At 50.5% G+C, this 27,779-nt stretch overlaps 3 protein-coding genes across 4 annotated transcripts in view; 1 reads left to right on the top strand and 2 right to left on the bottom strand.

Moving 5' to 3' along the window:
* Positions 1-5,352, top strand: part of MASP1 (MBL associated serine protease 1) — a 97,754-nt gene extending 92,402 nt beyond the window's left edge. For both annotated transcript variants that reach the window (XM_043993022.1, XM_043993023.1), the window contains 2 exons: positions 1,991-2,090; positions 3,100-5,352. In XM_043993022.1, the coding sequence (XP_043848957.1) occupies positions 1,991-2,090; positions 3,100-3,290 (291 nt within the window). In that variant the 3' untranslated portion in view covers positions 3,291-5,352. The remainder of the gene's footprint in view (positions 1-1,990; positions 2,091-3,099) is intronic.
* An 11,845-nt stretch (positions 5,353-17,197) lies between these two features.
* LOC122751464 (receptor-transporting protein 1-like) lies at positions 17,198-20,504 on the bottom strand. Its single transcript, XM_043998527.1, has 2 exons — positions 20,230-20,504; positions 17,198-17,882 (listed from the first exon to the last, which is right to left on the bottom strand). Exons 1-2 carry the CDS (start codon positions 20,502-20,504, stop codon positions 17,366-17,368), a joined length of 792 nt encoding a protein of 263 aa, XP_043854462.1. The 3' UTR covers positions 17,198-17,365.
* A 5,088-nt stretch (positions 20,505-25,592) lies between these two features.
* The window catches only part of MROH2A (maestro heat like repeat family member 2A), a 55,462-nt gene continuing 53,275 nt past the window's right edge, over positions 25,593-27,779 (bottom strand). Inside the window, exons 40-42 of the mRNA XM_043993305.1 lie at positions 27,431-27,533; positions 26,788-26,853; positions 25,593-25,755 (exon numbers count right to left, since the gene is read on the bottom strand). Coding sequence (XP_043849240.1) covers positions 25,610-25,755; positions 26,788-26,853; positions 27,431-27,533 — 315 coding nt within the window. The 3' untranslated portion in view covers positions 25,593-25,609. The remainder of the gene's footprint in view (positions 25,756-26,787; positions 26,854-27,430; positions 27,534-27,779) is intronic.

Genomic DNA, 27,779 nt, shown 5'->3' on the forward strand with positions numbered 1-27,779 from the left:
AGCAGGGCGCCCGTTTGATAGCCAACAGTCCTGCTTTGGAACTTTTCTAAGGAGAGGACAGGAAAGGGAGTGAGTAAGCAGCAGAGGAAAAGGAGCCATGGGAAATTCAACCTTGCTTCCCATTGGATTTGGCTAATGAAGCCAACTGAAGCATTGAAACTTAGTCAACGTGAGCCCTTGAGGGATGTCCCTGTCCCTGGTGCCTGGGGAAACTCCTCCTGGAAACAGGGGGCTGAGATCTCTAGCTGTCAGCCTTGCCCTTCAGTAAACAAATACAGGGCTCCTGGGGGTGGTAATCCAAGTAGAAGACCAGTAGGGTCTTTGGGGAGCCCTGAGGGAGCACATTCATTATAATCATGGTTGACTCATTGGCCTTAAAGAGGCTGTGAGATGAGTAAAATGACCTATGGAAGGAAGCACAGGAGAAAAGCCTTGAGAAAACAGGGGCAGTCTGATAGTTGTCTGTTTCTCAGTCATTCATTCATGTCCAACTCTTCACGCCCCCATGGACCACAGAATGTCAGGCCCTTCTGTCCTCCACTGTCTCTCAAAGTCTGGTCAAGTTCACATTCATCATTTCCATAACACTGTCTATAGGGAGCCAAGATGGCGCTTCCAACCCCTCTTCTGCCATCTCCTTTCTTTTTTGCCTTCAATCTTTCCCAACATCAGGCTCTTTGGCAGTGAGGCCCATCATCTCACGATGTGGCCAAAGTATTTAAGCTTCAGCTTTCGCCTTTGACCTTCCAGTGAATAGCCTAAATCAATTTCTTTAAGTATTGACTTAAGTACCTGACTCTCCATGACCCCATTTAGAGTTTTCTTGGCAAATATACTGGAATACTTTGTCATTTCCTTCTCCAGCTCATTTTACAGACAAGGGAACCAAGGGAAACAGGGCTAAGTTACTTGCCCAGGGTCACAAAGCTGGTTAGTGTCTGAGGCTGGATTTGAACTCAGGTCTTCCTGACTGAACATCACACCCCCTAGTTGCTCCCTGCTTACTTAAAGGTCAGCAATGTGGAAGAAGAATTCAGTTTGTCCCTCTTGGATCCAGAAGGTAGAACTAGAAGCAATGAGTCAGCATCTCAGAGAACAAAATTTAGCCTTTGTGGTAAGGGGTGGAGAGGAAATTCTGACTAATTAGAACTAGCCCAAAGAGGAGAGAAGTGGTGTGGTGTAACCCTAGAAGTCAAGAAGAACTGGGTTCAAGTCCCACTTCTGACCCATCCTGGTTGTGTGACCCTGGACAAGTGACAGTCCTAGGATCATCCATCCAAGACAGAAGTTACACAGAAGATGGTGACCTGCATCGGGAGAGGGTGTTTCCTCCAGGAGTTCCCTTTGCCAAAGAAATTAGGTCTTGGTTGGAAGACAGTAAGTTCACTATCATTGGAGGTCTTTATGAGAAGGTTGGACAACCACCAATCAGGAATGATGTAAATGGGGAGTCCTGTCCAGGCACATATTGGACTGGATGCTGCCAAGGTCCCCTTCTATCTGAGAGTCTGTGACACTGTGCTGACAGATGCATGAGTGTGTGCATGTGCATATGTGTGCGTGTACACATGCGTGTGCGCATGCACACACACACACACACACACACACACCCTTTTGCTAATAATTCAACATTTCTGAAACATTGAATTTTTGCAACAGGCTCTAAAATTGTTTGTTTATCATCATTTCTCGAAGTACCTCCACAGAGATTCTTCTTACCACTTCATCTGCTGGAAGCCTACCACATCTAGTTCCATGAATAAATAAATCAATTAATTCACTACAATCATGTGCACTTATCATGTCAGTCCCACTGTGAACCAGTCATAGCAGAGGAAGCATTTGAACTCAGAGTCCTAGCAAGCACTTTGCAGTCTACCCCACACCAGAACAAGAATCCCTTAAACACCCAGCGGTCATGTAGCCCTGAGCCCTCCAGGCTGAGCAACGACTCTTCCCCTAATTTAATAAGAAAATGCCTCTATTCCAGATTGAAGTGCCCATAGCTAACCAGGAAGCTTGCCATGAAGCCTATGCCCAAATTAATCGGAAAATCACCCGTGACATGGTTTGTGCTGGAGAAAGAGAGGGTGAGTCCATCACCAGTCTACTTCAGCCAAGAGGTCAGGAGGGTGGGGGCTGAGTCCTTCCTAAGTCTTGAGGCTCCAGAGGGAGGAGAACAGAGACCAGTGGGATTGTGGTGTCATTGAGAGCAGGGTTCATGGGTGACCAGGGAATTATAGATACAAGGGAGCAGGTCTGACTTGTAAAAGACTTGGAAAGATGCGTCAGTGTTTTGGGGGATGATGAGGAAACAATAAGGGGACTTCTGGGTAAAGAAAGTAGAGGGCAGTGTGGGTCAATGGAAAGAATTCAGGCTATGGAGTCTGAAGACCTGGGTTCAAATTCCACTTTTTATATTTCCTACCTGTGTGACCTTGGACAACTCACTTCCTGGACCTCCGAATCTTTATCTTCCTATTTGTTACAAGGGTTTTGTTTCTCCCTCCCTCTCCCTCTCTCTCTCCCCATCTCTCCCCCTCTGTCTTCCTCTCCCCCCTCCTCTCTCTCTCCCTCCCCCTCTCTCCCCTCCTCCCCCTTTCCCCCTCTCCTTCTCCCTCCCTCTCCCTCTCTCCCCCTCTTTCCCCTCCTCCCCTTCCCCCCTCTTACTCTCTTCCCCTCTCTCCCCTTCTCCCCCTTCCCTCCTCTTCCTCTCTTCCCCTCTCTCCCCTTCTCCCCCTTCCCCCCTCTCCCTCTCTCCCCCTCTCTCCCCTCCTCCCTTCCCCCCCTCCCTCTCCTTCCCTCTGTCTCTCAGATTCTAGCCCCAATTGCACCAAGTTGGCCATGTAGCCTTTAATGCTTCCCCCCTCTGAGGCTCAGCTTCATTAAAATGAGAGGATTGAGCATATGATCCTCCTTCTTTTCAGGTCTGTGGCTTTAAAGGAGGGTGGCATTCCCTCACCTGGCTCCCTGAAATTGTGTCTCAGAAACTCGGATGTGGAGGGTTTGAGGGGGCATAGGGGCTGATGGTTGATGTTTTGGGGACACCCCCTCTGGGCAGAAGCACCTTCATGGCTCCTATTTCTTTTCGTCCTTTAGGAGGGAAAGATGCTTGTAGTGGGGATTCTGGAGGTCCTATGGTGACCCTCGACAAGGAGCAAGCCCGCTGGCACTTGGTGGGCACTGTGTCCTGGGGGGATGGCTGTGGCAAGAGTGAAAGATACGGTGTGTACTCCAACATCCATGAGAACCGAGCCTGGATCCAGAAGGTCACTGGGGTTCAGAACTAGATGCCCGCCTGTGGCCAGGAGTGGAGGGAGGGACACCAAAGCCTGGTGGTCCGACCTCAGCTTGCCCCACCACCCTGTCCATTCCCTCTCTGGAAGAAGCCCCTCTGTTCCCTGACGACCGTGACCAACAGCAAAGCTTTCCTGTCTTTGGCACGTGCATAGTGAGCTGATGACGACTTTGTCGGTGCACCCCTTTGTGTCTCTTTCCCCCCTGGGGCCCCACTTGTATGCAGTGAGACCCAGCCGCAGCCAACATCAAGGCTTTAGAAAAGGAAAAACGTCAACAAGAGTGGATGTCCCAGAATTAAGAGTATCCTCCCCTCATCCTGGGGAAGCCACATTTCAGGAATCTTTATCTAAAGTCCTCTGGATGCCAAATAGCCCCCAATAAGCCAATTAAATGTAATTCAAGAAATGTGATTCGATACCTCCTGGGTGCCAGGGACTGTGCTGGATGCCAGAGACACAAAGACGAAGCTTCTGCCCTCAGGAAGCTTACCTGCTGGCTGGCCAAGGTTGTCTTGGAAGGAATCCATGCAGTGGAGACCACCACCCAGCTGAGCAGCAACTCAGGGGCTGTGGCTCCGATCCTGGCCTTGGCTGAACTGGGAGCATGCCCTCGAAACCAGCTCATCTGCTCCAGTCCTGTAAAGGGGGATGCTTCCACCTACCTCGGTCAAGTCACCCAACACCAAATGCCGCCAGACGTCCACAGGAGGGTGTGCTGAGTAGCCTGTTGATAGAACGTTTGTGAAATGCAGTGAAAGTCAGATATCCCAGGTCATTGTTCCCTCTACAGCCACCAACTTCTCCAGGAGGGAGGAGATTTGGTCTTCTAGGGCCAGCCTATGATGTGAAATGACCCTAAGGTGAGGCTGGAGTTCCCCCTATCTTAAGGGTTGGAACCTTCCAAGGCCTGTAGAGTTCACTTCAGAGGCAGAGGAGCTGGATTCAAATTCTGCCACTTAGAGCTCATACTGCCTTGCAAAAGTCACTAAACACCCTCCCAGCCTCAGTTTCCTCATCTGTAAAATGAATGTGTTGGCTTAAAATTGCCTTAAGTCATCTCCAATGTCCCCAAACTTTTCAAAACCTCATTTTCAGGTGTTTTCTCTCTCCTCCAATCAGGGATTCCACACCTCTCTACTCTCTCCATTTTCCATCATGATGGGCTCAGCCCCCATGATCTCCACTGGGGGTCCTGCTTTATTTTGTCCTGAATGGTCCTAAAAGGTCCATCGTGGGAACATTGTCTTCCCCTCCCCTTCTTTCCCTAGGAGCTCCCATTATGTGGATTCAGAATATTCTCCGATTTCAGAACAAATGAGATATAAGGAGAAAAGAGCCTCCAGGGTCATGTAAGGGGCTGAGCAGGTTCCCTGAGGAGCTTGCTTCCTCAATGGGGGTTCCCCACCCCGGTGGAATCCCAAACCATCGTGTACCACTCTGGGCTTGACTTCATTCCTTCTTCTCTCTGGTCTGGAAGTCTCAAGAGGGGGCCAGTTCTGACAGTCCGTGGCCCTGCAAACCAGGTGTAAGAAAACTCAGAATTTCACACCTCCACGCTACCTCATTTCTAGCTCTGCTGGAGTTATGGCCTCTTCTCCTGTGTGTCCCGGAGCTCCAGACTTTCCTTCTGATCTGGGCTTGTTACCAGCTTCTTTTCAGAAGCCCTTCTGCAAGAGGCACGGTCCTCCAAAGCGAGACTGGACTTGAAACTGACTCAGGGACGCTTTGTGAACCCCCTCCCCAGTGGCTGTGATGTGGGGACCCTCAGGGCCCCTTTGACTATATCCCTACCTCTTCTCTGGGGCCTGGCCTGCCCATAGAACAACATTTACCCTTTGAGCACATGCCCAAAGTCAGGATCAAACACAGTAATGTAGGGAAAGTAACCCTGAAAGCCCCATAAAAATGTGAGTGGTCTGATTTTTGGCCCAGCTCTCAGCCTGAGGCTAGAGGATAAATAACAAACGTTAGAAGCAAAAATAGTCAGCAGTTCAACGGTAACAGAGGCTGGGGGCTTCCTGACTGCTCTGAATAAAACCGTGACTGAGTCCAAGTTCCCCATTTGTTTTGGTTTTCCCTTCTGAAAAATCCTCATGTCACTCATTTCTGGAGAATCGGGTTTTATTGAATTAATGAAGATTGGCGTGTAGAGTAGAAAGAGTCCAAGCCAGAGGACCTGGGTTCAAATTTCCCCTTGAATACTTACAATCCGCGTGACCACAGGCAAGTCACTTGGATCCCCTGAGCCTCCGCATTTTTGTCTGTAGAGAGAGGTGTTGGAGGGTGGGGTGGAAAGTAGACTTGGCTTACAGGCGGGCTCTAATCTTGGTTTAGCTACTTGCTACCTGTGTGACCTCCAGTGAGTGGCTACACCTCACTAGGCCTCAGTTGACTTACCTGGACATTGCGTGGGTTGATCCAATGGATCTCTGAGACTCTATAGCTATGAGCCTAATAATGAAACAGGAAGATGTGCCGGTCGGGAACTCTCCCCTGAGCTCCGTTAAAGTCACTGATCGCCTTCTGCCACAGTGGAATGGAACAAAGTAGGAACAATGAGCTCTTCAAGATACTATCCTATAACTGACTGTAAACACCAATAGTGAGATAGGAAGATCATGCCTGAGTAGAACAGTGTTACAGAAGGGACCCCTCAGGGCAGAGTTCCTAACTCAGAGTCCTTGGATAGATTTCAGACGGTCCATGATGTCCAAAAACGTGTCCACTTTTATTTTCACTGACCTTTGAAAACCCTTGTGTTTTATTCTCTGCAGTTAATAATATGGTTGGATGTGGGGGGTCCACCGGCTTTGGCAGACTGACCGTCCAAGGGGGCTATGACATGAGGAAGGGTCAGGACCCCTACTTTAGGTCACAGATTAGACTAGAGGGTGGCTAAGGCCTTTTCTAGTTCCTGAATCCAGTAGTTCCCCTGGGCTTGGCTAAAGCATTCCATTTTTCCCCTTCCTCCATTGGCTAGTTGGAAAGGTGATGGTCCTGGAATCGGGAGGGACCAAGGCTCAAGCCTTGCTTCTGACACTCAGTAGCCATGTGGCCGTGAGCAGTCACTCAGCCTCTGTCTTCTCATCTGCTAAATACCTATCCGTGATACCCACTTAGATTCACAGCATTGAGGTGAGGGTGTAATGAGATAAAACATTAAGTGCTACACAAATGCAGACAACTGTCCACCCCTACATATACATATAGCAATGTCTATACCAGGAGCTGGCAAGTCCATTTGTGAAAATCTACCCCCACCTGCCCCCCGCCCCACATACACACACCTCGGCAGGGGACTCTTGAAAAGTCACCAGTCCCTGGTCCAGCTATTGAAAAAAAAGTCCCAGCTGATAAGACTGAACTTCAGGGAAGATGCCGAGCTGATCAGTAAGAGACTGGCCTGGAAGCAGAGGGGCATGGGGGAAGGGGAGAGAATGAAGCCCCAAACATGAAGAAGCTCCCAGTTCCCAAGTCCTGCCTTGACCCTCCAGTTACAGGACTCTGGCTCTACAAGGAAAACTTAGGAGTTCCCTGAAATCGTTTTGGGTTTCTTTTAAATGTAGAAAAACAAATTCTTGGCAGGGACTTCCTGGGTCTAGTTTGTTTGTTGTATGGTGTGTGTGTGTGTGTGTGTGTGTGTGTGTGTGTGTGTGTGTGTATGCACGTGTGCGTGAGTGCTTGTGAACACACACACATGCAAAAATTTAAAGACAATGTCATTGGGAACAAAAATAACCTGCTGGGTTCCCAGCAATGAGTTTCTGATCACAGGAGAGGAACAGGAAGATAGAGGCATGGCCGAATGCCCAGAAACAAAACAGCAGAGAGATACCAAGACTTCACCAGACCCTGGAGCGGGGCTGATGTCCCTGAGGCCCGCAGCAGCTGGGGGTCTGCTTAGGGAAGGCCGTCACCCCCTCCCTCCCTTGGCCCCTCGCTGCAGGGCTTTTTGGATTTCTCTCTCACTCCTCCTTTCTCCTTTTCCCCCTCCCTTTCCCCCTACTTCCTTCCCTAAGCCTTCAGTCAGCCAAGGCCAGCTGGAACACGGCTTGGCCCTGCTGTTGGCCTCCACCGGTCACAGGTTCCCAAGAGAGATTATCATTGTGGCTCAGAGTACCAGGTCTCTGCATTCTGAAATCAAGAGGCCCCGGGAGACCAAGGCAATGAGCAGGAGGCTACAGCCAGGGCCTCAGGAAGCCCACCTCAGCCCCATGATCCAGAAACACAACCCCCCGGATCCCCAGGTTGGCTGCCCACCCGTGGCTCAGACAACAGTCACCTTCATCTCTCTTCAGAGACATTCCTTGGGGCAGCTCCCATTCAGCTGCAAAGGGACCCCCAGCAGCTCCAAAAGCAGCGCCTCCGGGTCCCCTTCCCACTTTCTACGTCCTGACCCAGATCTGAGACCCAGATCTCCCAGGGAGCCTCCTCCGGTGAATATGCCAGGGCCTGTGAGATGGGCCTCATGCTCGGCAGGAAGAGCAACAGAGCCAAGGTTTCTTTGAACCCAGAGACGCAGAAGGTGACGACCTTGGCCCAAAGAGACACTCAGAAAACTCGGGGTGTAGTCTGAGTGCCACCCAGGCCCGTAACCTTGGGCAAGTCAGCTGAAGAACCCTTCTCTGCCCAAAGATGGAATGAGATCCCGGTGCACAGACTTCAGATGTGGAGCCCGTGCCAGCTACGGCTAGGGAATCTTTGATAACAAGTGAATGTTTACTACAAGGGGAGGGCTGGGTCTGCTGTGGGGTGAATCACACAGAGCCACAAGCATGTGCTTACATACTGTGAAGAGGGGCTCAGTTATCTCTCCATCCAGAGGGATTCTGAGTGTGCTGGAGACAGCTCCGTTTTCAGAGACACACATTCAAAGTCCGGCTGATCTTTTGTTCCCTCTCCTCCCCCACCCTGAGTCATTCATCGCCTCAGTCACTCACACACACACACACACACACACACACACACACACACACACACACACACACACACGCCCCAGCTTCCAAAATTACATCCTAGGTTTCTTCAGCAATCAGATGGAAGTGATTCATACTAAAATATGAAGGACTGATAAGTTTAGACCAGGGCTTCTTAAACTTTGTCCACATACAACCCCTTTTTGCTTGAGATTTTTTTACGTGTCCCTGGGTATATAGGTATATAAAATGGGTACACGAATCAAACATTTGCTGCCAAATTGTTCACGACCCCCACATTCAGTGATGTGACCCCATATAGGGTAAGAAGCTTTGGTTTAGACAATAGGCGTTACCGAGAGCTCAAGAGAACCCTGAGGTCCTAGCAGGAGCGGGTCTCCCAGAGCTCCCCAGGGACCCTCCCTGCAGCCCCCCAGAGGCCAACAGATCCCTGAGGGTCTCCCCCCTTGCCAGCTTTTACCGGGGGCTCAACACCCCCTCCTGGCGCCTGGAATGACCCAGAGCCCTGCTCCAGCCTCAAAGCCGCTCGGATGGGTAGGGAGTCACCAGCCACACTCCTGGTGAGATGGTAGACCCCTGGGCCTCGGGCATGCCCTGAAAGCATGCCCTCAGGAGCCCCGGGCACTCTCATCTGCCTGTCACTGGTTCTTGCCATGTTGTCTTCAGCCGAACCTTCCAGTGGATGTCGCTTCCTCCTATTAGAATAGGGGTTTCTTGAGAGTAGGGGCTGCCCTACTTCTCTCTGAGGATTCCCACCACCTGGCACCCAGCAACTGTCTAATAAATGTACTTCTGTGCAATGTTTGTATTTTTAGGAGAGGTTGTGTCCCCTCCCCCACTCACTCAGTCACTCCAACCTCTGCAGGGCAGAACGATGGGCAGTCGGGGGTCATGGGTCTCCTTCCTGGTTGGCCCCCATTTCCCTAAGAGGAGTCTTCCTAACTCCAGGGCTGGCACTCTGACCACTGTGCCACCCAGCTTCCCTCCCCCTTTCTAAGAAGGAACCAAATCATACCTAGTCTTGTGGGAAGAAGAGGGAACTCCAGGTAAAATGTACCTTCTTGATGCCCTGCCCCCTCCCCGCCCATCCCCCACCCCCTTTCCCTGGCTTCCTCTCCCACCTCCTACACTTTCTCTCACTTCCTGCCACGGCCATCCTTCATTAGTAAGATTGGTGATTCCTGCGTCTCCCAAGAAGCTCATTCTCTGCACTGAATCTCACAGCACTCTGTGTCCGGCACATGAAGCCGGGAGACCCCGCAGGAGCTCCAAGTAGGAGCACTGGGCCTGACCCAATGCTCACTAGCTGAAGGACCATGGGCAAGTCTTGTCACCTCTCTGATCTCGACTTCCTCATCTGTCAGACCTTACAGAGCTACAAAAATGAAGCTAAAGTCTTCTCTTTTAGAAGGAAATGGGGTGACCAAGTTTCAGCGGTGTGACCCTGATACGCCGGTTGCCATGGACATCATGTCTCCAGGTAAATGATTTCAAATTATGTGGAGTTATATGGATACTATGTGCTAAGAAAAAGAAAAGCATTTCATATCTTCTTGTTTTGTTTTTTGTTTGGGTTGTTTTGGTTTTTGGTTTTTTTGTGGGGCAATGGGGGTTAAGTGACTTGCCCTGGGTCACACAGCTAGTAAGTGTCAGGTGTCTGAGGCCGGATTCGAACTCAGGTACTCCTGAATCCAAGGCTGGTGCTTTATCCACTTCGCCACCCACCCCTCATATCTTCTTTAAGAGGATATTAATCCAAGACCACCTCCTTGAGGGTACAGACTATTCTATATCCCCATTGCCAAGCACAGTGCCTTCACATAGTAGGTGCTTTGTAAATGATTGGGAATATATTTATAAATGTATTTTCCTGCAATGTACGTGGTAGAGGAAGGAGAGGTGGACAGATATTGGGAGGGAGGAAGCTGGCGATATCACCTCTCTGGTTGAATGTAACAGATGAATCGATGGATGCTGACCCATGACTTTTTCCCCCCAAGTATGATGAAAGTAATTTTTGAATAGTATTTTATTTTTTCCAATTACCTGTAAAGATAGTTTTTCTGACCCATGACTTTTAGAAGGGCCATCCCTCCCTGTCATCTCTGCCAATCCTCCACCCTCAGCTGGACAGCATATGTTACCAGTGGCTACTCAGTCAACAGCCTCAGTGTACATATGGGATATATAGAGGAGTGAAAAGGAAGGAGTGGGGAAGGTGGCTGACCACTTCCTATCTCTGTTTGTTCATTTGTTTTTTAGTCATGTCTGATTCTTCATGACCCCATTTGGAGTTTTTTGGGCAGAAATACTAAAGCACTTTATCTTTTTCCTTCTCCAGCTCATTTTACAGATGAGGGAACTGAGGCAAACAGGTTAAATGACTTACCCAGGGTCACACAGCTAGTGAGTGTCAAGGGAAGATTTGAACTCAGGTTTTCTTGACTCCAGAGTCAAGCAGAGTCCTCTAGGTGCCTTTCAAAATGTGATCCTGCTTCTCCCTTCCTCTTCAGGAGAATCAAGCCCTTTCAGTAAAGCACATGCTTCCTCCCCACTTTTTCTAGCTTCAGTTTTCCCATATCACAATTGTGATCTACACCTGGCTGTCGCAGCTGGCTTGGGGCTGGAGCTGACTGGCCAAAGAACATGGACTTGCCAGAGCCCTGAAGCCAGAGTTCCCCACTTGCCCCTCAGGGATCTGGGAGCCAACATTCAGTCCCAGGAGGCCTCCTCCCTTGGCTGTGGTGCAAGGCATACTCAGGACCCAAACACGCAGACTCTCCACACTTAGAGAGGGTTGGGAACAGAAGAAACCACAATGAGGTTTCTTTAGAATGTCCAGAGGACGACTAACCAGCTCAGCATGTGCTGATATTATTCATCGCTGTGCAAAATCAGAATGTGTGCAGAGGACCATCAGCCACAGCCAGAGGGAAGCCAGGGTCTCCCCATCTGCAGCTGCTACAAGGCAACTCATGTTCACACTTGCACAGCCAGTGAGGAAGGCATCCAGGATGCCCAGGGAGGGAGGGACTCTCATCTCCTGAGCAGGTTGCCTCCAGTTTCCAAGTAGGGATGCTCCTCCATCAGCCAGCACCAAGTGCCCACTGCCAATCCCATCACTTCCCATCCGGGTTCTGCTCTGAAGACTTTGTTCCGATCAGCCAGGCTGGCCTGGACTTGGACACATGGTGGACAGACCAGAACACTGAGATTGGGAACTCGGAGACCCCAGTTCTAGGCCCCTCTTTGCCATTCCCTGCTGTGTGGCCTTGGGTAACTCAGTGTTAGTCCCCTTCTATGGGCCTGAGTTTCCCCATCTGTCCAACAAAAGGGTGGGACTAAAAACTGTCTGAGGTGCCCTGTGGCTTGTGGGCATCATCGACTAGGGCGGCTTTACGTGGAGACTACATCTCCCTGCCTTCCTTCCAATCTGGGACAGCCTGGTAGCTGTGGATTCCAAATAGAGAAGCCCACAAGAACACTCCCTAGCTATCCATAGCATTTTGTGAACTTTGTGAGGTCATGGTTCTGAAAAGGAGCTGGGGGGCTCAGTGGACTGCAAATTCCATAAGGAACCACAGCGTGATATGACAGCCAAGCCAGTATGCACAAGGGGCATGTTGTCCAAAATGCAAATGCAGCCTCACCTGGAGCACTGTGGGTAGTTCTGGGCACCACTTCTCAGCAACAGCATTGAGAGGCTGGGCCCAAGGGAAGATGGCAAAGGGCTGTAAGGCCAAGCCACCTGAGAATGGGCTGAAGGAACAGGAAATGTTTAGCCTGGAGAAGAGCAGACACGGGGTAAATATGGTGGCCGCCTTCAAGTCTTTGAAGGGCTGTCCTGTGGACATGAGCCTCGATGTGACCTCAGAGGACAGAGCCAGGAGCAATGGCCGGTTTGTGAAAAAGAGGACCTAGGCTTGAGGCAAGGAATGAATGACAAACAACTGTGGGTCCCCCCTCGCTGAAGGTCTTCAAAAATGATGTAGAACCCCTTGTTACAGGCATCCCAAAAGGGACCCTTCTTCAGGCACAAATTGCACGATATGTTTACTCAGGGGGGGAAGGGAGGGGGGACCCCAGGGAAAAACTTCCCAGAGCTTCAAACGTCTATGGAGAAGCTGCCGGTGGAGAGTATTTTCACACAGAAGCTAAACACCTGTGTGGTCGAGCAGGAATGATGCAGCTGAGCTTGTCGGTGATGGCCAGCATTTTAGGAAGGAAGGAAGGAGGGAGGGAGGAAGGAAATAATCCTTCATGAAGTGCCTACTATGTGCTAGACATCATACTGCGCACATTACAAATATCATCCCGCTGATCCCCACAATAACCCTGGAAGGTGGGTGCTATTACCTCCATTTTACAGCTGAAGAAACTGAGGCTGTGACTTGCCCAGGATCCTACAGCTTCTTCTCTGAGGAAGGGTTCCTGGTTTTCTTTTCTGTGGTTTATGAATATTAGCACTATCTACACACCCAAGTTTTCCTCAATCAGTTGGTCCCCACACACTTGAGCCAGGCAGCTGGTTTTCTATGTGGCACATGCACAACTGTCACTTAATCAGTCAACACTGGTTTGTTAGCATTGGCTCTCACTGCTTACATTGCAGTGCCACGCTCAGATATATGCCTTGCTGCACTTAGTGGGGTGGAGCTGTAGATGTCTTCCTAAACTTCAAGGAACCAGACATAAATAACCCTGCACAGACCCCTTTGTCTGGTCCCAAGACTTATTCTGGAAGATGCCCACAACTTCATTAACTGGAAAAGGCAGAAATGACAAGATGGAGAGATGTGGCCCGGCCTGGATGTGAGGACACTTAGGTGAATGCAACACTGCTTGAGTGATCGAGCCTGAGGACTCATGATCACTGGCTCAGTGTACACTTGGAAGGAACAGCTGGGTAGTGTCTGGTAGAGTGCCACCATGCTCTCTCATGGGCCCTGTCTCATTCAACATTTTTATCCGTGACTTGAATGAAGATGTGGGTTTCATATTTGAGGACTGTGGGAGGGATGGGGAAGCCACTGGACAACAATGGTTGATAATAATAACAATGCCCAGGTCTACCTGGCTTCAAACCCAGCACTCCAACTACCATCCCAAGCTGTCTCTAATAACTAGAGATTTGGATCTCTGACAATGGGTTAAACCCAGCAAGATGAAGCATGAAGCAATAAGTAAAAACTCCATTCGAGTTCAAAAAGTCAGTTGTCCGAGCACCAGACAGGGAAGGCCTTGCCGAGCCACAGAACCGCAGGTCTGGGGGGTGACAAGTTTGATCAAAAGCACGATAGGGCAACAAAAACATCCTGTGTCATCTCAACTTTAATAAACGGTAATAACATTAACAACACAGCAGTCGGCGTAGTCCTGCATAGCTGACATTTCTAGAGCACTTTAGGTTTTGACAAAGAGGCCACAGAGTGGAGTGGAAAGAAGGCCATCTGCCCCAAGCCCTGGTCAGACCTCGTCGAGGGTGCCCTGTTTCCCTGAGGGCTCTGTATTTCCGGCAGCCCAATGACAAGCACCACTGGTTTGCTTAATCAGACTCTGTCCCAAGACTGCCACCTGCCGGCCCTTTCCGCACAAACATAATTAAAAAGCTGGGAAGCATTTTCGTGTGGGGCCGATCCCCAAAATTCAGAACTGTCGGAACAAGGGCCAAATCTGAACTACAGACTTCAAAGAAGTGCATATGCAGGCACACAAATGAGCAAATAAAACTATTTCAGGGTCCTTCCAGACCTGCTTCAATAAACAGATTATTTCTAATGGATTTGTCCGGAAGCACTCCCTGTTCAACATTCCCCATAATCCTAGCTAGGTTGCTACCTTGCTGTACCAAAACTAACGGTCTATTCTCCGCCCTGCTAGACTCCATCGGGTGGCCAGGGAGAGTCATTGCTAACGAGATGCTGTCTCCATCACCGGCTTGGCCTCCTCCAGCGAGCTAGCAAGGCTTCCTACTCCTGCCCTGAACAGGCCATATGATGTGGCCAAGGAGGAGGAGAGCTTCCCGCGAGCTTGGGAAAATACACCAACTTTGGTCAAGCGAAGCTAAGGCCCAGGCTCTGAGGTATCAGCAGCTTAATGAGCAGCCCCTGACTTTGGGAGAAGAACAGCAGCCTAGCCACTGAAGGCCTCTGCAGAGAAATATTTCACTCTGCCAGTGAAATAAGGCAAGGACCAGAGAGAGGCTAAAGCTTACCCAGAGCCCTGGATCTGGGATTGGAGGACCTGAGTTCAAATTCCAGTTCTGCTTCTCTCTCTGTCTCTGTCTCTCTCTCTCTGTCTCTGTCTCTCCCTCCAGCCCTCCCTCCCTCTCACTCTTATTAAATCTTATTTCCAACAAAACAATCAGACCTCTCTTCTTCTTGTGTCCCCAACACTGAAAAAAAAACAAAACTTTTGTAACAAATGCACATAGTCAAGCAAAACACATCCCCTCCTCTCTATTACCCACCTCACACCTGCTTGACCATGCTCCCAGGGCAGGTCACACCTGGGCATCCCTCAGGCGGATCCATGAATATTTATTTTTTTTTTCTTATCTGTTTCCACTTACTCCCCAGGGGATCATGAGCAAGTCCTTTTCCCTCTCTGGGCCTGTTTGATCACCTGTAAAATGAGGACCCTAGGGTGGGGTTATCTCTAAGGTTCTGTCAAGGCCCAGGTCCAGGGCATAGCTGGCTGCTCAGGGAAGGGACAAAGGTGGAGGAAGAAGGGTGGGTCAGGAAGGTACCCAAGGATGTAGGGGTACAAGGTAGAAAACGTGTCAACAGGACCACAGTGGGGGGTGTAAAATATTGACTTATGCTCAGGATTCAGTCTTTGTAGCTTTTACCCACAGCAAAGAGAAGTCACCTAAGTGGTCAAGTGCATGAGTATTAAAGGTAGAGAGCAGTGGCAGACATTTCAGTGCCTTTCATGCTCAGCCCAAATCTCCAAAGTGATTCTGAGTCCACCCTTTGGTACCAAAGCATAAGACCCAAGCCCTGGCCATGGGCCATCAGGAAGCCCAGCCAAGCTCCACTAGAGCCACAGAAGGGGGTAGCCCAATAGCGTCTTGTTAGCCAATGGGAATTTCCATGAGAACCATACTCAGAGGCCATTGGCCCCAACCTGGGCTCCACTGGGCACCGGGGAGAGGCTTAATTGATCAGGATTCATTCCTGGAGGTTCAGCCAGCTCCCAGCCACACCCAAGGTGAAGGCACCCACCACCTCTCTATGGTTCTATTCAGTTCTGAAAATGGTGGTGGAGTTAAAGGAGCCCATGATGACTTGTGTAAGTCATCCCAACTCCTCACCCTAACCTCTCTGACCTTTCGACCCAGAATCATTCCATCATAAGACTTAGAGCTCACAGCAACCAAAAAGATCACCTTGTCCACCCCCTAGTTTTAGAGATAGGAAAAGTGAATCAGAGAGGCTAAGCAAACTATCCAGGGTCACACAGCTAGCAAATGTCAAAGCCAAGATCTGCAGTCTAGCAGATATGTGAGACAAGAAGAGATAAAAAGAAGAAAGAAGGAAGGAAGGAAGGAGGGAGGGAGGGAAGGAGGAAAGAAGAAAAGGAAGGAAGGAAAGGAAGGGAAGAAAGGAGGAGAAAGGGAGTACAGAAGGAGGAAGGAGCCCATGAGTGTTCCTCTGGGGCTGAGACAGAGGTTGGAAGCTGGAGAGCCGGGTGGAGCCGGAGAGATGACCAGGGCCAGAGGATGTCAGCCAACAGTGGCAGACTGGATCCAGTGGGAAATTCCCCCAAGAAAGTGCGAATGCTAGAACTCTCATGGCCATCTCTCAGAGGTCAACATGGCCCCTGCTAAGTTAGAGAAAGAAAGCAGAAGGGAAGAAGATCCACAGCAGGACCCCAATCAGGGCAAATATATGAACAAGACAAATACAAGATGGGGCAGGGAGTCCAAATTCAGGGTTGTAGCCATTAATGTGGAATATGCAGCTCACTCACTTCACCCTCTGTGTCCCTTCACACACACACACACACACACACACACACTTTGGATCACCCTGACATGAGAAAGCCCGCAAAGACCCCCTCCCAGGAGGTAAGAGCCTTTAGCCTGTGGGGCCTCCACACAAGCTGTGGGCTGACAGAGGGCCCCATTGGGCTGGGGCCAATCCATCCTCCCACTCAGGGCTTCATCCGGAAGTGAAAGATGGTGCTTTCTGTAGCCTTTTCTCTACAGGCAGTTTCCCTCCAATTCCCTCTCCCGTCCCTCACCCCCAGCTCCCACCTTAGTCATTCAAGTAGAATTCATTAAGCATCTACTATGTGCCAGGCAGTGCTAAGGTGGGTTGAAATCTCTCGAGCACTGGTGCCCAGCTGCCCAGAGGAGGCCTGAGCAATAACTCCCAGGAGGCCTTTCTCCTCAGCTCTGGAGTCCCTGCTGTTCCTCAGGCTTGGGCTTCTTCCCAGCTCTCCCAAGGGCCCCCAGAGCTCTAGCAGTGTGGGCCTCTATTATCTGCTACTAACATCCTGTCCTTCCTCCATCCAGAGGTGATAGGGCAGAAACACAGAACAGCTCGGGCTGTCTTTAGGTAGGAGAGTCCTTAAGGATCCCAAGACATTTCCAAAAGTCAGGGTATAGTGGGTGGGAAGTTGAATTTTCATCTTGCTCTCGGCTCTTCTGAGCCAAGATAACCCCCGGGAGGCAGCACCAGCCTCGGACATAGAAGCCTAGGGATTGGGAGGAGCGGGAGTGGGAGGACTGAGGGGCTGGTCCCAAATGTGGGACAGAGCATGTGTGTCTCTCTTATGTTGGATGGGATGGAGACAGCTCGGTTTCTTCATCTGCCCTCTCTGGGGGTAACGATTGGCCTCTATCATTTAATAGGTCACAGAAGGAGGAAGCCGATGGTGGGAGGGTGAGCCAGAGAGGTCAAAGGTGGGTGATGTGGGCTTGGACATTTAGGATGGTTTTGAGAGGAGGTAAAATTGGGTACAGACGGGGGGCAGAGGGAGCAGAGCAGGGTCCCCCTGCACAGGATTTCTCTAGACACCCCAAGGCAACCAAGCCTGGAGTTTGCAAAGCCAAGACGTCTGGGCCGGCAGCCCCTCGCCCTGCTTCCCCCGGCTCGTGGCTTGGCCCACCGCGCCGGCGCCTTAGGCCGAGCTGCGGAAGGAGAACTGCAGGTAGATGACGAGCAGAAGTACCGTGGCCCAGAAGAGGCACCAGGGGATGGAGCAGAAGTTGCAGCCCTGGCCGCCCTCGGAAGCCTTGCTGGGGCTGGCGGGCCGGGAGAACGTGTACGTGGTGGCCTCCTCCTCCAGCATCTTCTCGCTGGGTTTCCAGTGGTTGATGCCCGCCAGGCACGCCTCGCACGACTCCCCGCGGTGGCGCCGGCTGTCCTGGCGGCTGGCCACGTGGATGCGGTACTGGCCCCCGCACTCGCCGTAGCACTGCTCCCGGAGGCTGATGATCAGGTTGTCCACCAGGCCCTCGATGTTCTCCTCCAGCATGCTGGACTCGTCCAGCCGGGCGGTGCCACACTCGTAGCACAGCTGCTTGAAGACCCGCATGCGCACGCAGCCCATCCTCTGGGTCGGGTCCAGGAACATGTGGAAGAGAATGACCACGTGGGAAGACTGCCAGGAGTGCCAACACCAAGAGCAGTGGAACCTGTGGGGGCGGGGACGAGAGGGGGGAGGGGCTGGAGCAGGCTGCGTCTCCTAGCAACCGCAGCCGCCGCCCCAGGGACCGCGCAGGTGGGAGTGTTTACTGCACCTCCGTGGCTCATTAGCAGCCCTCTGCATCCCGGCCGGCCCTCAGTGCCGCTCGTCCCGGGAGATTCTTCCTCAGGGGGAGGCGGGGGGGGGGGGGGGAGGTACTCAGGGCGCACATCTTACCTGGTGCTTATTTCCTACAGACTCAAATCCAAGTTCATTAGCCGGGCATTCAGCGCCCCCAGAATAAGACCCCAATTTACCCATCCAATCTAATCCCGGCTGCTCCCCGAGCCAACCTTCCGTTTCATCCAGGCTGGGCCTCTCAAACTAGCGTGTGCGTCCCTTTCTCAGCACGGAACAGCGTGGCGTAATCAGTGTGGCTAACAGAGGACCTCGGACTCAAAAAATGGGGGACCTCCCAAACTCGGCCCCTTTCCCTCCCTCCCAGCCAACACCTGGCCTCCCTGTCTGAAGAGCCTGCCTCTTAGCCCTCTTCTTCTCGGATCACCTCTCACTGCCTCAGTTTCCTCATCTGTAAAATGGGGTAGTTGGGCTAGATGATCTTCAAGGACCCTTCCCCCTCTAAGTCAGAGACCTAGTCTTAATGACCTCTGCTCATGACACTCGTGATAATAATCACAGCAATAATAATAGCTAACGTTTACACAATGCTTTAAGGTGTGCAAAGCACTATATGTAGGCAGCAAGGAGTGCAGTGGGTTGAGCAAGGGGCCTGGAGTCAGCAAGACCTGAGTTCAAATCCAGAATCAGCTATTTAATAGCTGCGTGACCCTGGGCAAGTCACTTAAAGTCTGTTTGTCTCAGTATCCTCATGTATAAAAAGGGAATGATAGTGTGGAAAGCCAGTGAACACATGAGGAGTGAGCAGACTTCCCTCCATGGGGTCTCCTGGCCCACCCCCTCTACTAACAACAGGCTGGGTTAATGCCAAGATCTTTGGGCAGAGGCTGCAGGGTGTGCTTGGTCATGGAAGGGGAGTGGGAAAGGAGAGACCAGAGGGGCTCTACAACCTGTGTGCTGCAAGAAAAAAGGGGCCAACAGTCCACAGGGCAGACTCTGTGGCAGCTGGGACCTTCTACAACTGCCTAGGACCCTCCATTGTTCATGAGAAGTCCTCCTTTCCTAATGGACGTTAGGAAGTGGGGCAGGGGAGCTTCGATATCAAAATATGTATTTGTAGCAATTATTATATAATTAGTCATTATCTTACATTATTTATTTTAATTATGTGGTTATACGGTTATGTGTTTTATTATTTATTGTAAATTATTGTTTATCACATTAACTATATTTAATAATATAGTAATTACAAACAAACCATATATTAATAAAAATTTTTAATGAGCAAGTCAACCCATTCTCCTCCCTTCAGAAGCGAGATCTAGAAAAGTCCCCCTATGTTTTAGCTGCTGCCTCTCCAGAGGTGGTTCGACTAGAACCCTCTTGTGAAGAAGCCCTCCCCTCTCTCCACCCAGGGGGCCTGGGCACCCTGTCATCCTGAGTTACCCCTTCTCACCAGCCCTTTCCAGGGACACCATAACAGCAGGCAGACTGGAATGCAGTGAGTGCTCACACCACAGCACCATAAAGGTTAACCAACACCTGTAGGCAGGGTTAGGGAGGTCTCAGCCTCCACCTACACCCAAAGACCACTGCATGTCACCAGTCTTGTCTTGGGCAGCTGTCCCTGCCTGCTGTCTGGAATGTCACTCTTCACTAGCTAGTTCTGTGTGTCCTGGAAAGAAGGATCACAGACAGTACTAAAAGGGACTTCAGAGAAAATCTACTCCAATCCCCTCATTGTATAAATGAGAAAACTGAGGTTCAGAGGAGTTAAGCGGGAAGGGGGTAGAGAACAGAGGAGTGAGTCAAAGAGTAAATCAACAGAGGTTAGATTTGAACCCAGGTCCCATGTCCCCAAAGCCTGTGATTTCTCCATTATACCATGAAAACTTCCCCCCACAGCCTGCTCTCAGGTTCCTCTTCTCTAGTTCCCAAAACCCTCCACTCCTCTCCCATCATATAGTCCAAAGACTAGAGCTTTCAGCCTGCCTCTCCTCTGACTCAAGACCCCTGGACATCCTCCTGGTGCTCACTGGCTTCAGTGTACCAGCCCCCTTCTTAGCTGTGACCTTTCCAGGCTACCAATGTCCTTTCTCAACTCCAACTCCCACCACGTGAAGGGGGGGGAAGAGCAGAGCTGACTTTGCCAGCTCGAGTTACTGGGCATGGGGGGGTTGGGCCAGGCCTCCCTCCCTCCTGAACCTGGCATGGCTCACCTGCCCGAGGCATGCTGCTCCAGGTACTGCTTCCAGCCCGGGGCCAGCACATTGTGCTGCAGGTTAGGGTCCATAATGAGATCCCAGCTGTCGGCGGGCTTTGCCTCCTCCATCTTCTCGTAGAAGATCTTCTTCCATTCGGCAGTCGTCAGGCTCTTACACATGTCCTTTTTGGATGAGGTGCTGGCCTCGGCTCTCCTCCAGAGAGAGAACACGGTCAGCGATGGCAGGTGGATAGCAGGGCAGCGGAGTTTCCACAGTCTGAACTTCCTCATCGACAGGACCTGGTAGCAAAAGCTCCAGCGATCTCCCTCCTTTGTCCTCCTAGGCACCAGTCACCACGGCAACCAGGCTGGGAGCCAAGCACCCCAGGCTCAGAGAAAAGCCAAATCTAGGGGGAGTTTGAGCAAGACCCAGGTGGGGGTGGAGACTAAGAGGCAGGGGCCGGGAGGCAGAGATGGAGGCCTCCACCTGCAGGCACAGGCAGGGGCAATGGAGGGACTAGACTCAGCTGAAAGACCCTCAAGAGACAATCGAGTCCAACCCCCTTGTTTTTACAGAGGAAGAAACAGAGTCAGAGAGGTGAACTGATCCATTCAAAGTCACACAGGCAGGGAGTGGAACAGCTGAGAGCTGAACCCTTGTCTTGTAAATTCAATGCCAGGGCTCTGAAGTTCGAAATCGTCTTGTTTAGCAGAGAAGCGCACTGAGGTCCAGAGGAGAGGGACTCAGAGCTGGAAATGATCTCCAAGGTCGCCCAGCCCAACTCTCTTCTTTTTCTGAGGAGGTTGGGGCTCAGGAAAGGGGAGTTACAGCCATGCCTGAGCTCTTTGAGAAACATGAGAAGTTGATAGCAGAGCCAGGTGGGATCAGCCCAACACTCTTTCCATTCCTCCTCTCTGCTGGGCTGCGGGATGAATGAGTGTGTGATTCTGAAGGTCTTTGAGGCCAGAAAGAGAGAAACAAGACGGGTGGGCAGCTCACCTCCCCACCCTGCCCCTACTGCTGAAATGGGACAGGTGAGTTCTTAGGGTCCCCGAATGCTGAATGTCTCTAAAGAATTAGAGATTGGGGGCAAGGAATGGAAGCCAGAGAAGGGGAAGGGAGTGCCCAAGCTCAGACCACTCACATTCACAGAATAGTAAGTAAATAGGGTCACAGATATAAAACCCAGAAGAAACCCAGGAACTTTACAATCACTCACCAATTAACAATATGATATACAGGTGTGATGCAGCCAGGTCCCTTCCCTCAAGGAGCTTACCATCATCAATCTACTCCAGCCCCCCTCTCTTTTAATAGATGAAACCTTTAGAGTGATCAAAGAAGCAAGGTTTTAAAAGGTTTCTCCAAATAATAGTAATCAATAATAATTATCCACACAATTAGTAGTATTATTCACATTAATAACATATATTCACATAATCATTACTCCTGGAAGAAGTCCCTTGCATGTCAAAGCAGTGATAATCACTCTCAGCAGAGCAGTGCTAATCAGTGTTGGTTTCTCTGATTTGGGGCTTTTCATAATATAAGGAAAGGAATAGAAACTGGATCTCGGATTCCATTAGTAAAAGGAACTCTGATGAAGTAATTCCATTTACTAATGGAAGTAAGCATCTTCTCAACAACTTCTAGTCTTAGACAATTGACTTGGGCACTCAGGGTGTAAGTGACTTTCCTAGGGTCACCTAACCAGCATGTGTCAGCTGAGGGACTTGAACCAGATCTCAAGACACATTCTAATATTATTCCACACTACCCAGCATACAGCTTTTTCGGTCTCACTCTTTGGAAGCCAACCAGTGAACAAGCATTTATTAAGCACCTACTATGGGCCACCCCCAACATTCCCCAACCACCTTGCCTGCTTTTTAGATACCAGGGGACCCACAGATATTACAGAATTGTTCTCTGAGCACCCAGTTCCCAGAGAAATGTCAGAAAGTTGCAGCATCCAATGCAAATATTTGAATGACCAAAGGTGAAATTTAGCTCTGAATTTTCATAAACCAGGTGGCTCCCTTTAAAATGAACTCAATTGACCCTTTCCAGGTAAGTCACAAAGAGTACTTGAATCTCAGAAAGCACTGAATTCGAGGAAACAGTCAGATGAAGGATGAACATGGGATGAGAAGGGCTGGCCTTAGAGTCTAGCTGCCTTCAGAGTTGGATGAAGTAGATGATGACAATGAGGGCGATTCTAGAATGTAAGCTCCCTGAGGACAGGGGTTGTTTGTTTGTTTTTCCTTTCTACCCCAGGCATATAGCAAAATCCTTGTCACATAGTGTGTGCTCAATAAGCGCTTATGAAGTGGGTTGATTGATGCTGTTTTCCTCTCAGTAGAATGTAAGGTCCTTGAGGGGAGAGACAATTTCATTTTTTATGTTTGTCTCCCCATCTCCTACCCTGTTACAGGGCTTAATAAATGAGGTTTGTGGGGGCAGCTAGGTGGTGCAGTGGATAAAGCACCGGCCCTGGATTCAGGAAGACCTGAGTTCAAATCCGGCCTCAGACACTTGACACTTACTAGCTGTGTGACCCTGGGCAAGTCACTTAACTCTCATTGCCCCACAAAAATTAATTAATTAATTAATAGATGAATGAATGAACGAATAAATGAATGAATGAATAAATAAATGAATGAGGTTTGGATGAATTGTTACTATTTGATTCAATTCAGCACTCACTTATTAAGAACCTTCGATATGCTAAGCACTGAAGAATAACAAAAAGACCCTCCAAGAGTTTATCATCTGGAAGATGCTCTGTCAATGAATCAGTAGCCTATGGGTTGGCACTGACTCTAAATCAACACTGGACTACAAGGAAATTATCTGAACCAACCAGAGACATTCCAGCAAATCCTTTGGGATGAGATGGCAAGCTCAAAAGATGTCAGTTACTTTTTATTAATCATATATTTATCCATACATTAATGAAACGATATATTGATTCCTATTATAATATGAATTCATTTATTCAGATTAATGATATTTTGTATTGCTGCATATTGTTATAGCATATTCATTTATCACAAACGATGCATTTGCATAACAATATATAGATAAGTAGTAATAGGTGACTTTACATAGCACAAGATATCATCTTTTCCCCATCCAAGTTCACAGATCCTCCTGAAATTTATCCACGGACTCCTTACGTCCAGGCTAACAATTCTTGACGGTGCAGCTCTGGAGACAACATGACCATTGTAACTAAGGTTTCCCTTCACCAAAGTCTTCAAGCAATAGCTGGATGACCAATTGTTGGTCTTGGTGTGTTGAAGGGACACTCTTGCCCAGGTCCAGGTTGGGTTTGGCAGCCTCCAAGGTCCCTTCCAAACCTGTCTTCCAGAGATTCTGTGATGTCAGAGTGGCACTCCCTTAGATTTGTATTTTTGGAAGAGCTGCAACAGTAAAACTCCAATTCACAAAAGGAATTAGCCTTGTTCCTGGCTAACTCCCCATATCCAGTGTCAGTTGTTATGGAAATCCAAGCTGGCACAAGAAAGAAGTGAGGCTGGGGTCCCCAGGGTCGATGTGACTCCTGCCTCTGAAGAGCTAATGGCCTGGCAGCCTGCCAAGCCTGATTAACCCTATAGAAGTGCTTGCCTGCTGTTGGCATAATGAGCTCCAAAGAAGAAAAACAAAAAGGCAGAGGATGGGAATCTTCTGTGGGTTTGGTTGTGTGTGTTTTTTTAACCAGGTGATGCAATTCCCATCAGCATAGAGCCAGGTTTAGTTTAGACACAGAGCCCAGTGGGCTAGGATGCTGTCTAATTGAACGCTCCTAGAGTTAACCCTCATTATCATCAAGAGCACAGGGTCACCGCAGCAAGACCAGCAGGTCTGAATTTCCGGTGTTTCCACTTGGCTGGTGAAGCTGCAATCGTGTATTTCAAATGGAAGTTGTCAAAATCATACACTGGATGCTGGAAAGGATGGCGGGGACCATCTTGTTTGACACATGCCCCTCCCCACCAAAGAACCCCTCCTATAACATCCCCAATAAGTGAACATCCAATATTTGAAGACTTCCAGCAGGGGACCCACTACCCCCAAGACATTCCACCTTTGGATAGCTCCGCTGGTCAGGAGGTTCTTCCTGAGAGCAAACTTAACCTTGCCTCTTTGCACACCCCACCCTTGGCTACTAGGAGAACCAAGCTGATCCCTCCTGAGGTGATTTCATGCCTCTTCTAAGTCTTCCCCTGGAGGCATAGCTTCAGTTCCTTCAATTAAGCCGGGAAATCAAGAAAAGGGGGGCGAAAACATGGAGCCCATGGGATTGGGAGCCCAAAGGCTTGGATTTGAATCCTGGCTATGGTACATTTGAGGGATGACTTGGGGCAAATCAAGCCCCCTCCTCTATTTGTTAAATAGAGAGAAGCCCGAGGCGTTGTGGGGAGGAGGTTATATAAGCGAAAGCATTTTGTAAAATAATGTTTGATAAGCAGGTAATTAAGTATCATCATCATGTTTGGTCATTAAATATTGAGCTGGATGGTTTGGGAAAAGAATGAGGTCAAACAGGATCACAGAAACAAACTTTATTAGAATCCACAAAGAATATAAACAAAGCAGCTTCGTGAAAAACCAACAGCACAAAAGACCCTGGAGGGGGGCATTCTGCCAAGACAAACAGTTCAGACAAAAACTGGACAAAACCTCCTTCTGTTCCCTCCCAAGATGGAAGTTAGTGGGACTCCTGCTCCAGAGACCCCAGAGAAAGACCCAGGAAATGCCCCCCAGATGTGGGCAGCTCAGATTCAGAGGACATTGCCAGCTGTGGGCAGGGGTCTTCCTAACCACAGCAGCTCGTCACAATTATGGACCAGCCTCAGAGTTGGACCCAAGGCACACCAGATGGTGAGTGCTAACCATGATCCTCCCCAACCAAGGGGAGCCACGTTGCCCAAAGTTCCAGAGTATTCCTTCAAGGTCAAAAGTCTGGGGAGTCCCCCCTCTAGTTATTTCTATTGTAAGATGAAGAGGTTTTGGACCTTGGAGGTCTCTGCTGGGGCCCAATACACTGAGGAGGAGAACAAGGAGGAGAATGAGGACAAGGGAAGAAGAAATGGGCAGAGGAGGAAGAAGACAGCTGTGGAGGCTTCTAGCTGGGGAACACTTGGCATTGTCCCCTCAGAGACTCTCCTGTGCATGGGTGGACTCGACACCTCCCCATCCCCATCTATCCTCGTCCATCCTCCTCCTTGCCAGGGTGTCTACAGCTCAACCACTCAGCTCCCCTTCAGGAAGCACCAAGGCCAAGGCACCCACCTGCCTCACCAAGACTTTCCTCAGTGACAACAGAGCCCTGGATCTGGCCATTCAATAGCAAGCATTCCCAGGAGAGAAGAGGGCAGGGGCCCAGCAGCTATGTCTCGGCGGGGGCCGGCTCCTCCACCAGGGCAGCAGACAAATTCCCACTCTCCTCTAGCTGCCTGTCCCAGAGGAGAGAAAGAGTCTCCTTCGCAGCACTCTGGACCATGGGCTCAGGGTCCGTCTGTAGCACCTGGAGATCTGAGAGTGAACAAGAGATCTCCATGAGCACTGGGGAAACTGTAGTAAGAAACCTTCTGGCACAAGGCCCGGGGCCGGGTGCGACGAGCTGGAGCTCAGGATGTTTGGCCCCCAACTGGAGCCCCTCAGCTCCTGAGCAGGGAGGAGGAATGGGAAAGAAAGGGGAGACAGCACGGACCCCCCCCCCCAGCCACGCCTTCCTTCAGCTTAACCAGGCATCTTTGTCCCAAAGGCTTCGTGTGCATTTGATTTTTCCTCAATTGGAGGACAAAATAAGGAAGAGAAAATAGATGTTTGTTAATTGAGAGAGTAAAAGGAAAAAGAAAGAAAACAAGATCCTGTGGGATGTGGAAAGAGAGAAACTAAAGGAAACTAACAGGTTACCTTTCTGGGGTGTCTACACCAGAGCTGCCTCTCTAAGAGAAGCCCTCTTGGGAATGTCCCCACCAGAGCTGTCTCTATAAGAGTAACCCTCTTTGGAGAATCTACACCAGAGCAGCCTCTCTATATGAGAGTAGCCTTCTTGGGAGTGTCTACACCAGAGCCACCTCTATGCCCTAGGGCAGCCTTTCTGGGGGTGTCTACACCAGAGCCACCTCTGTGACCTAGAACAGCAAGACCTTGCTCTCTGGGCCCTTTGAGAACCTGTGAGAAAGTTGCTGACTGCAGAATCTCAGGAAACAGAGATGGCTGGAGTTTCCACAACAGCCAGTGGGGCTTGGCAGGTGTGGGGTTGCAGGGTGCGGAGTGGGGGCTCCCTGAGCTTTCAGACATAGCAGCCATAGCTCTGGGTGCAGAATGGATGGCTCCCAACAAGGACAGGAGCACCCCAAAAGGAAGTTCCAAAAGGAATCGTTGTCCCCCCATGCCCAAGAGGTGAGTTAGAGACCTTACCTACCTCCACCAGCCCTCCCACCCACGTCGCTAGACCCTCCCTAGATCTCCGCAGAGCCTCATGGGATGGGGAGGAGGGGCAAGGAGCGCAGCTGCCCTCTCCAAGGTGCTGCAAGTGCCAACAAGCCGGAGACTTACATTGACGCAGGCGCTCCAAGTCCATCTCCCCCAGGTTCAGGGGGACCAGCTGCTCCAGGACGTACCCTGTAGTAACAACAGAATCAGAAGTGCCCCGTATCTCCTAGAGCTCTCCACCCCCTGCTCAGCCCGGCATCATCACCATCACCTGGTGCTTCTGTGGCAGCTCACATCCGTCATCTCCCCACCCTGGGACATAGGTCAAATTCTCATCCCCACTTTGCCGATGAGGAAACTGAGGCTGGGAGGGAGAGCACCTGGCCCAGTCACACAGCCGGTCCTCCTGATTCCAGGCCCAGTCCGGCACTGGGGACACCAGGCTGGATGACCAGTTGTCTTCCCATTTGACCAGAGCTGGCATGAGTAAGGAGAAGAGAAGCGAAGGGGAACGGGCGGGGGGAGGAGGAGGAGGAGGAGAAGAGTGCTAACAACCAGCTCCAGGCTTGGGGGGCCAGTCGGGGAGGGCTTCCCGTGACACATGGCTCCTGAGGGAGGCCCCGAGGGAGACAGCAGGACCACTGGAAGGAAAGGGAGCTGAGCCTCGCCCCCTCACCATGGGACCGTGAGCAAGTCGCCTCCCCAGCTTGGGCCTCTGCAAAATGAGGAGGACAAAGGGAAAGGGCCTTGTCCCCTGCCAGCTCACCTGTAAAGGTGCACGCAGCCACCTTGATCCTGGCCCACTGGCTGTCATAGTAACCAATGGCTTCTGCACAGAATGCATCCAAGAGGACCGGGTCTTTCCTGGCCTGGATGGAGTAAAGGAAAAAGCCCAGCTGTCTGCACAGGAGAGCCTGGAAAGCCCCAAGCCGGTCAGAATCCGGCCCTGAAGGAGGCATCCGCCCTCAGCCCCTCCAGCGATGTCCCAAGAAGGGAAGCATTTGGCCAGGAGCCTCAGAGGCAGGGCTGTGTGCACCTCGCATCCTGAGGGAGCCATGGAGGCTGGGTCGGCCAATCCCAGGCTCCAACAGATTCAGCTCCTGCATTATAGGTCT

The sequence above is a fragment of the Dromiciops gliroides genome, chromosome 3 (genome assembly GCF_019393635.1).
Source record: "Dromiciops gliroides isolate mDroGli1 chromosome 3, mDroGli1.pri, whole genome shotgun sequence".
Taxonomy (NCBI): Eukaryota; Metazoa; Chordata; class Mammalia; order Microbiotheria; family Microbiotheriidae; genus Dromiciops; species Dromiciops gliroides.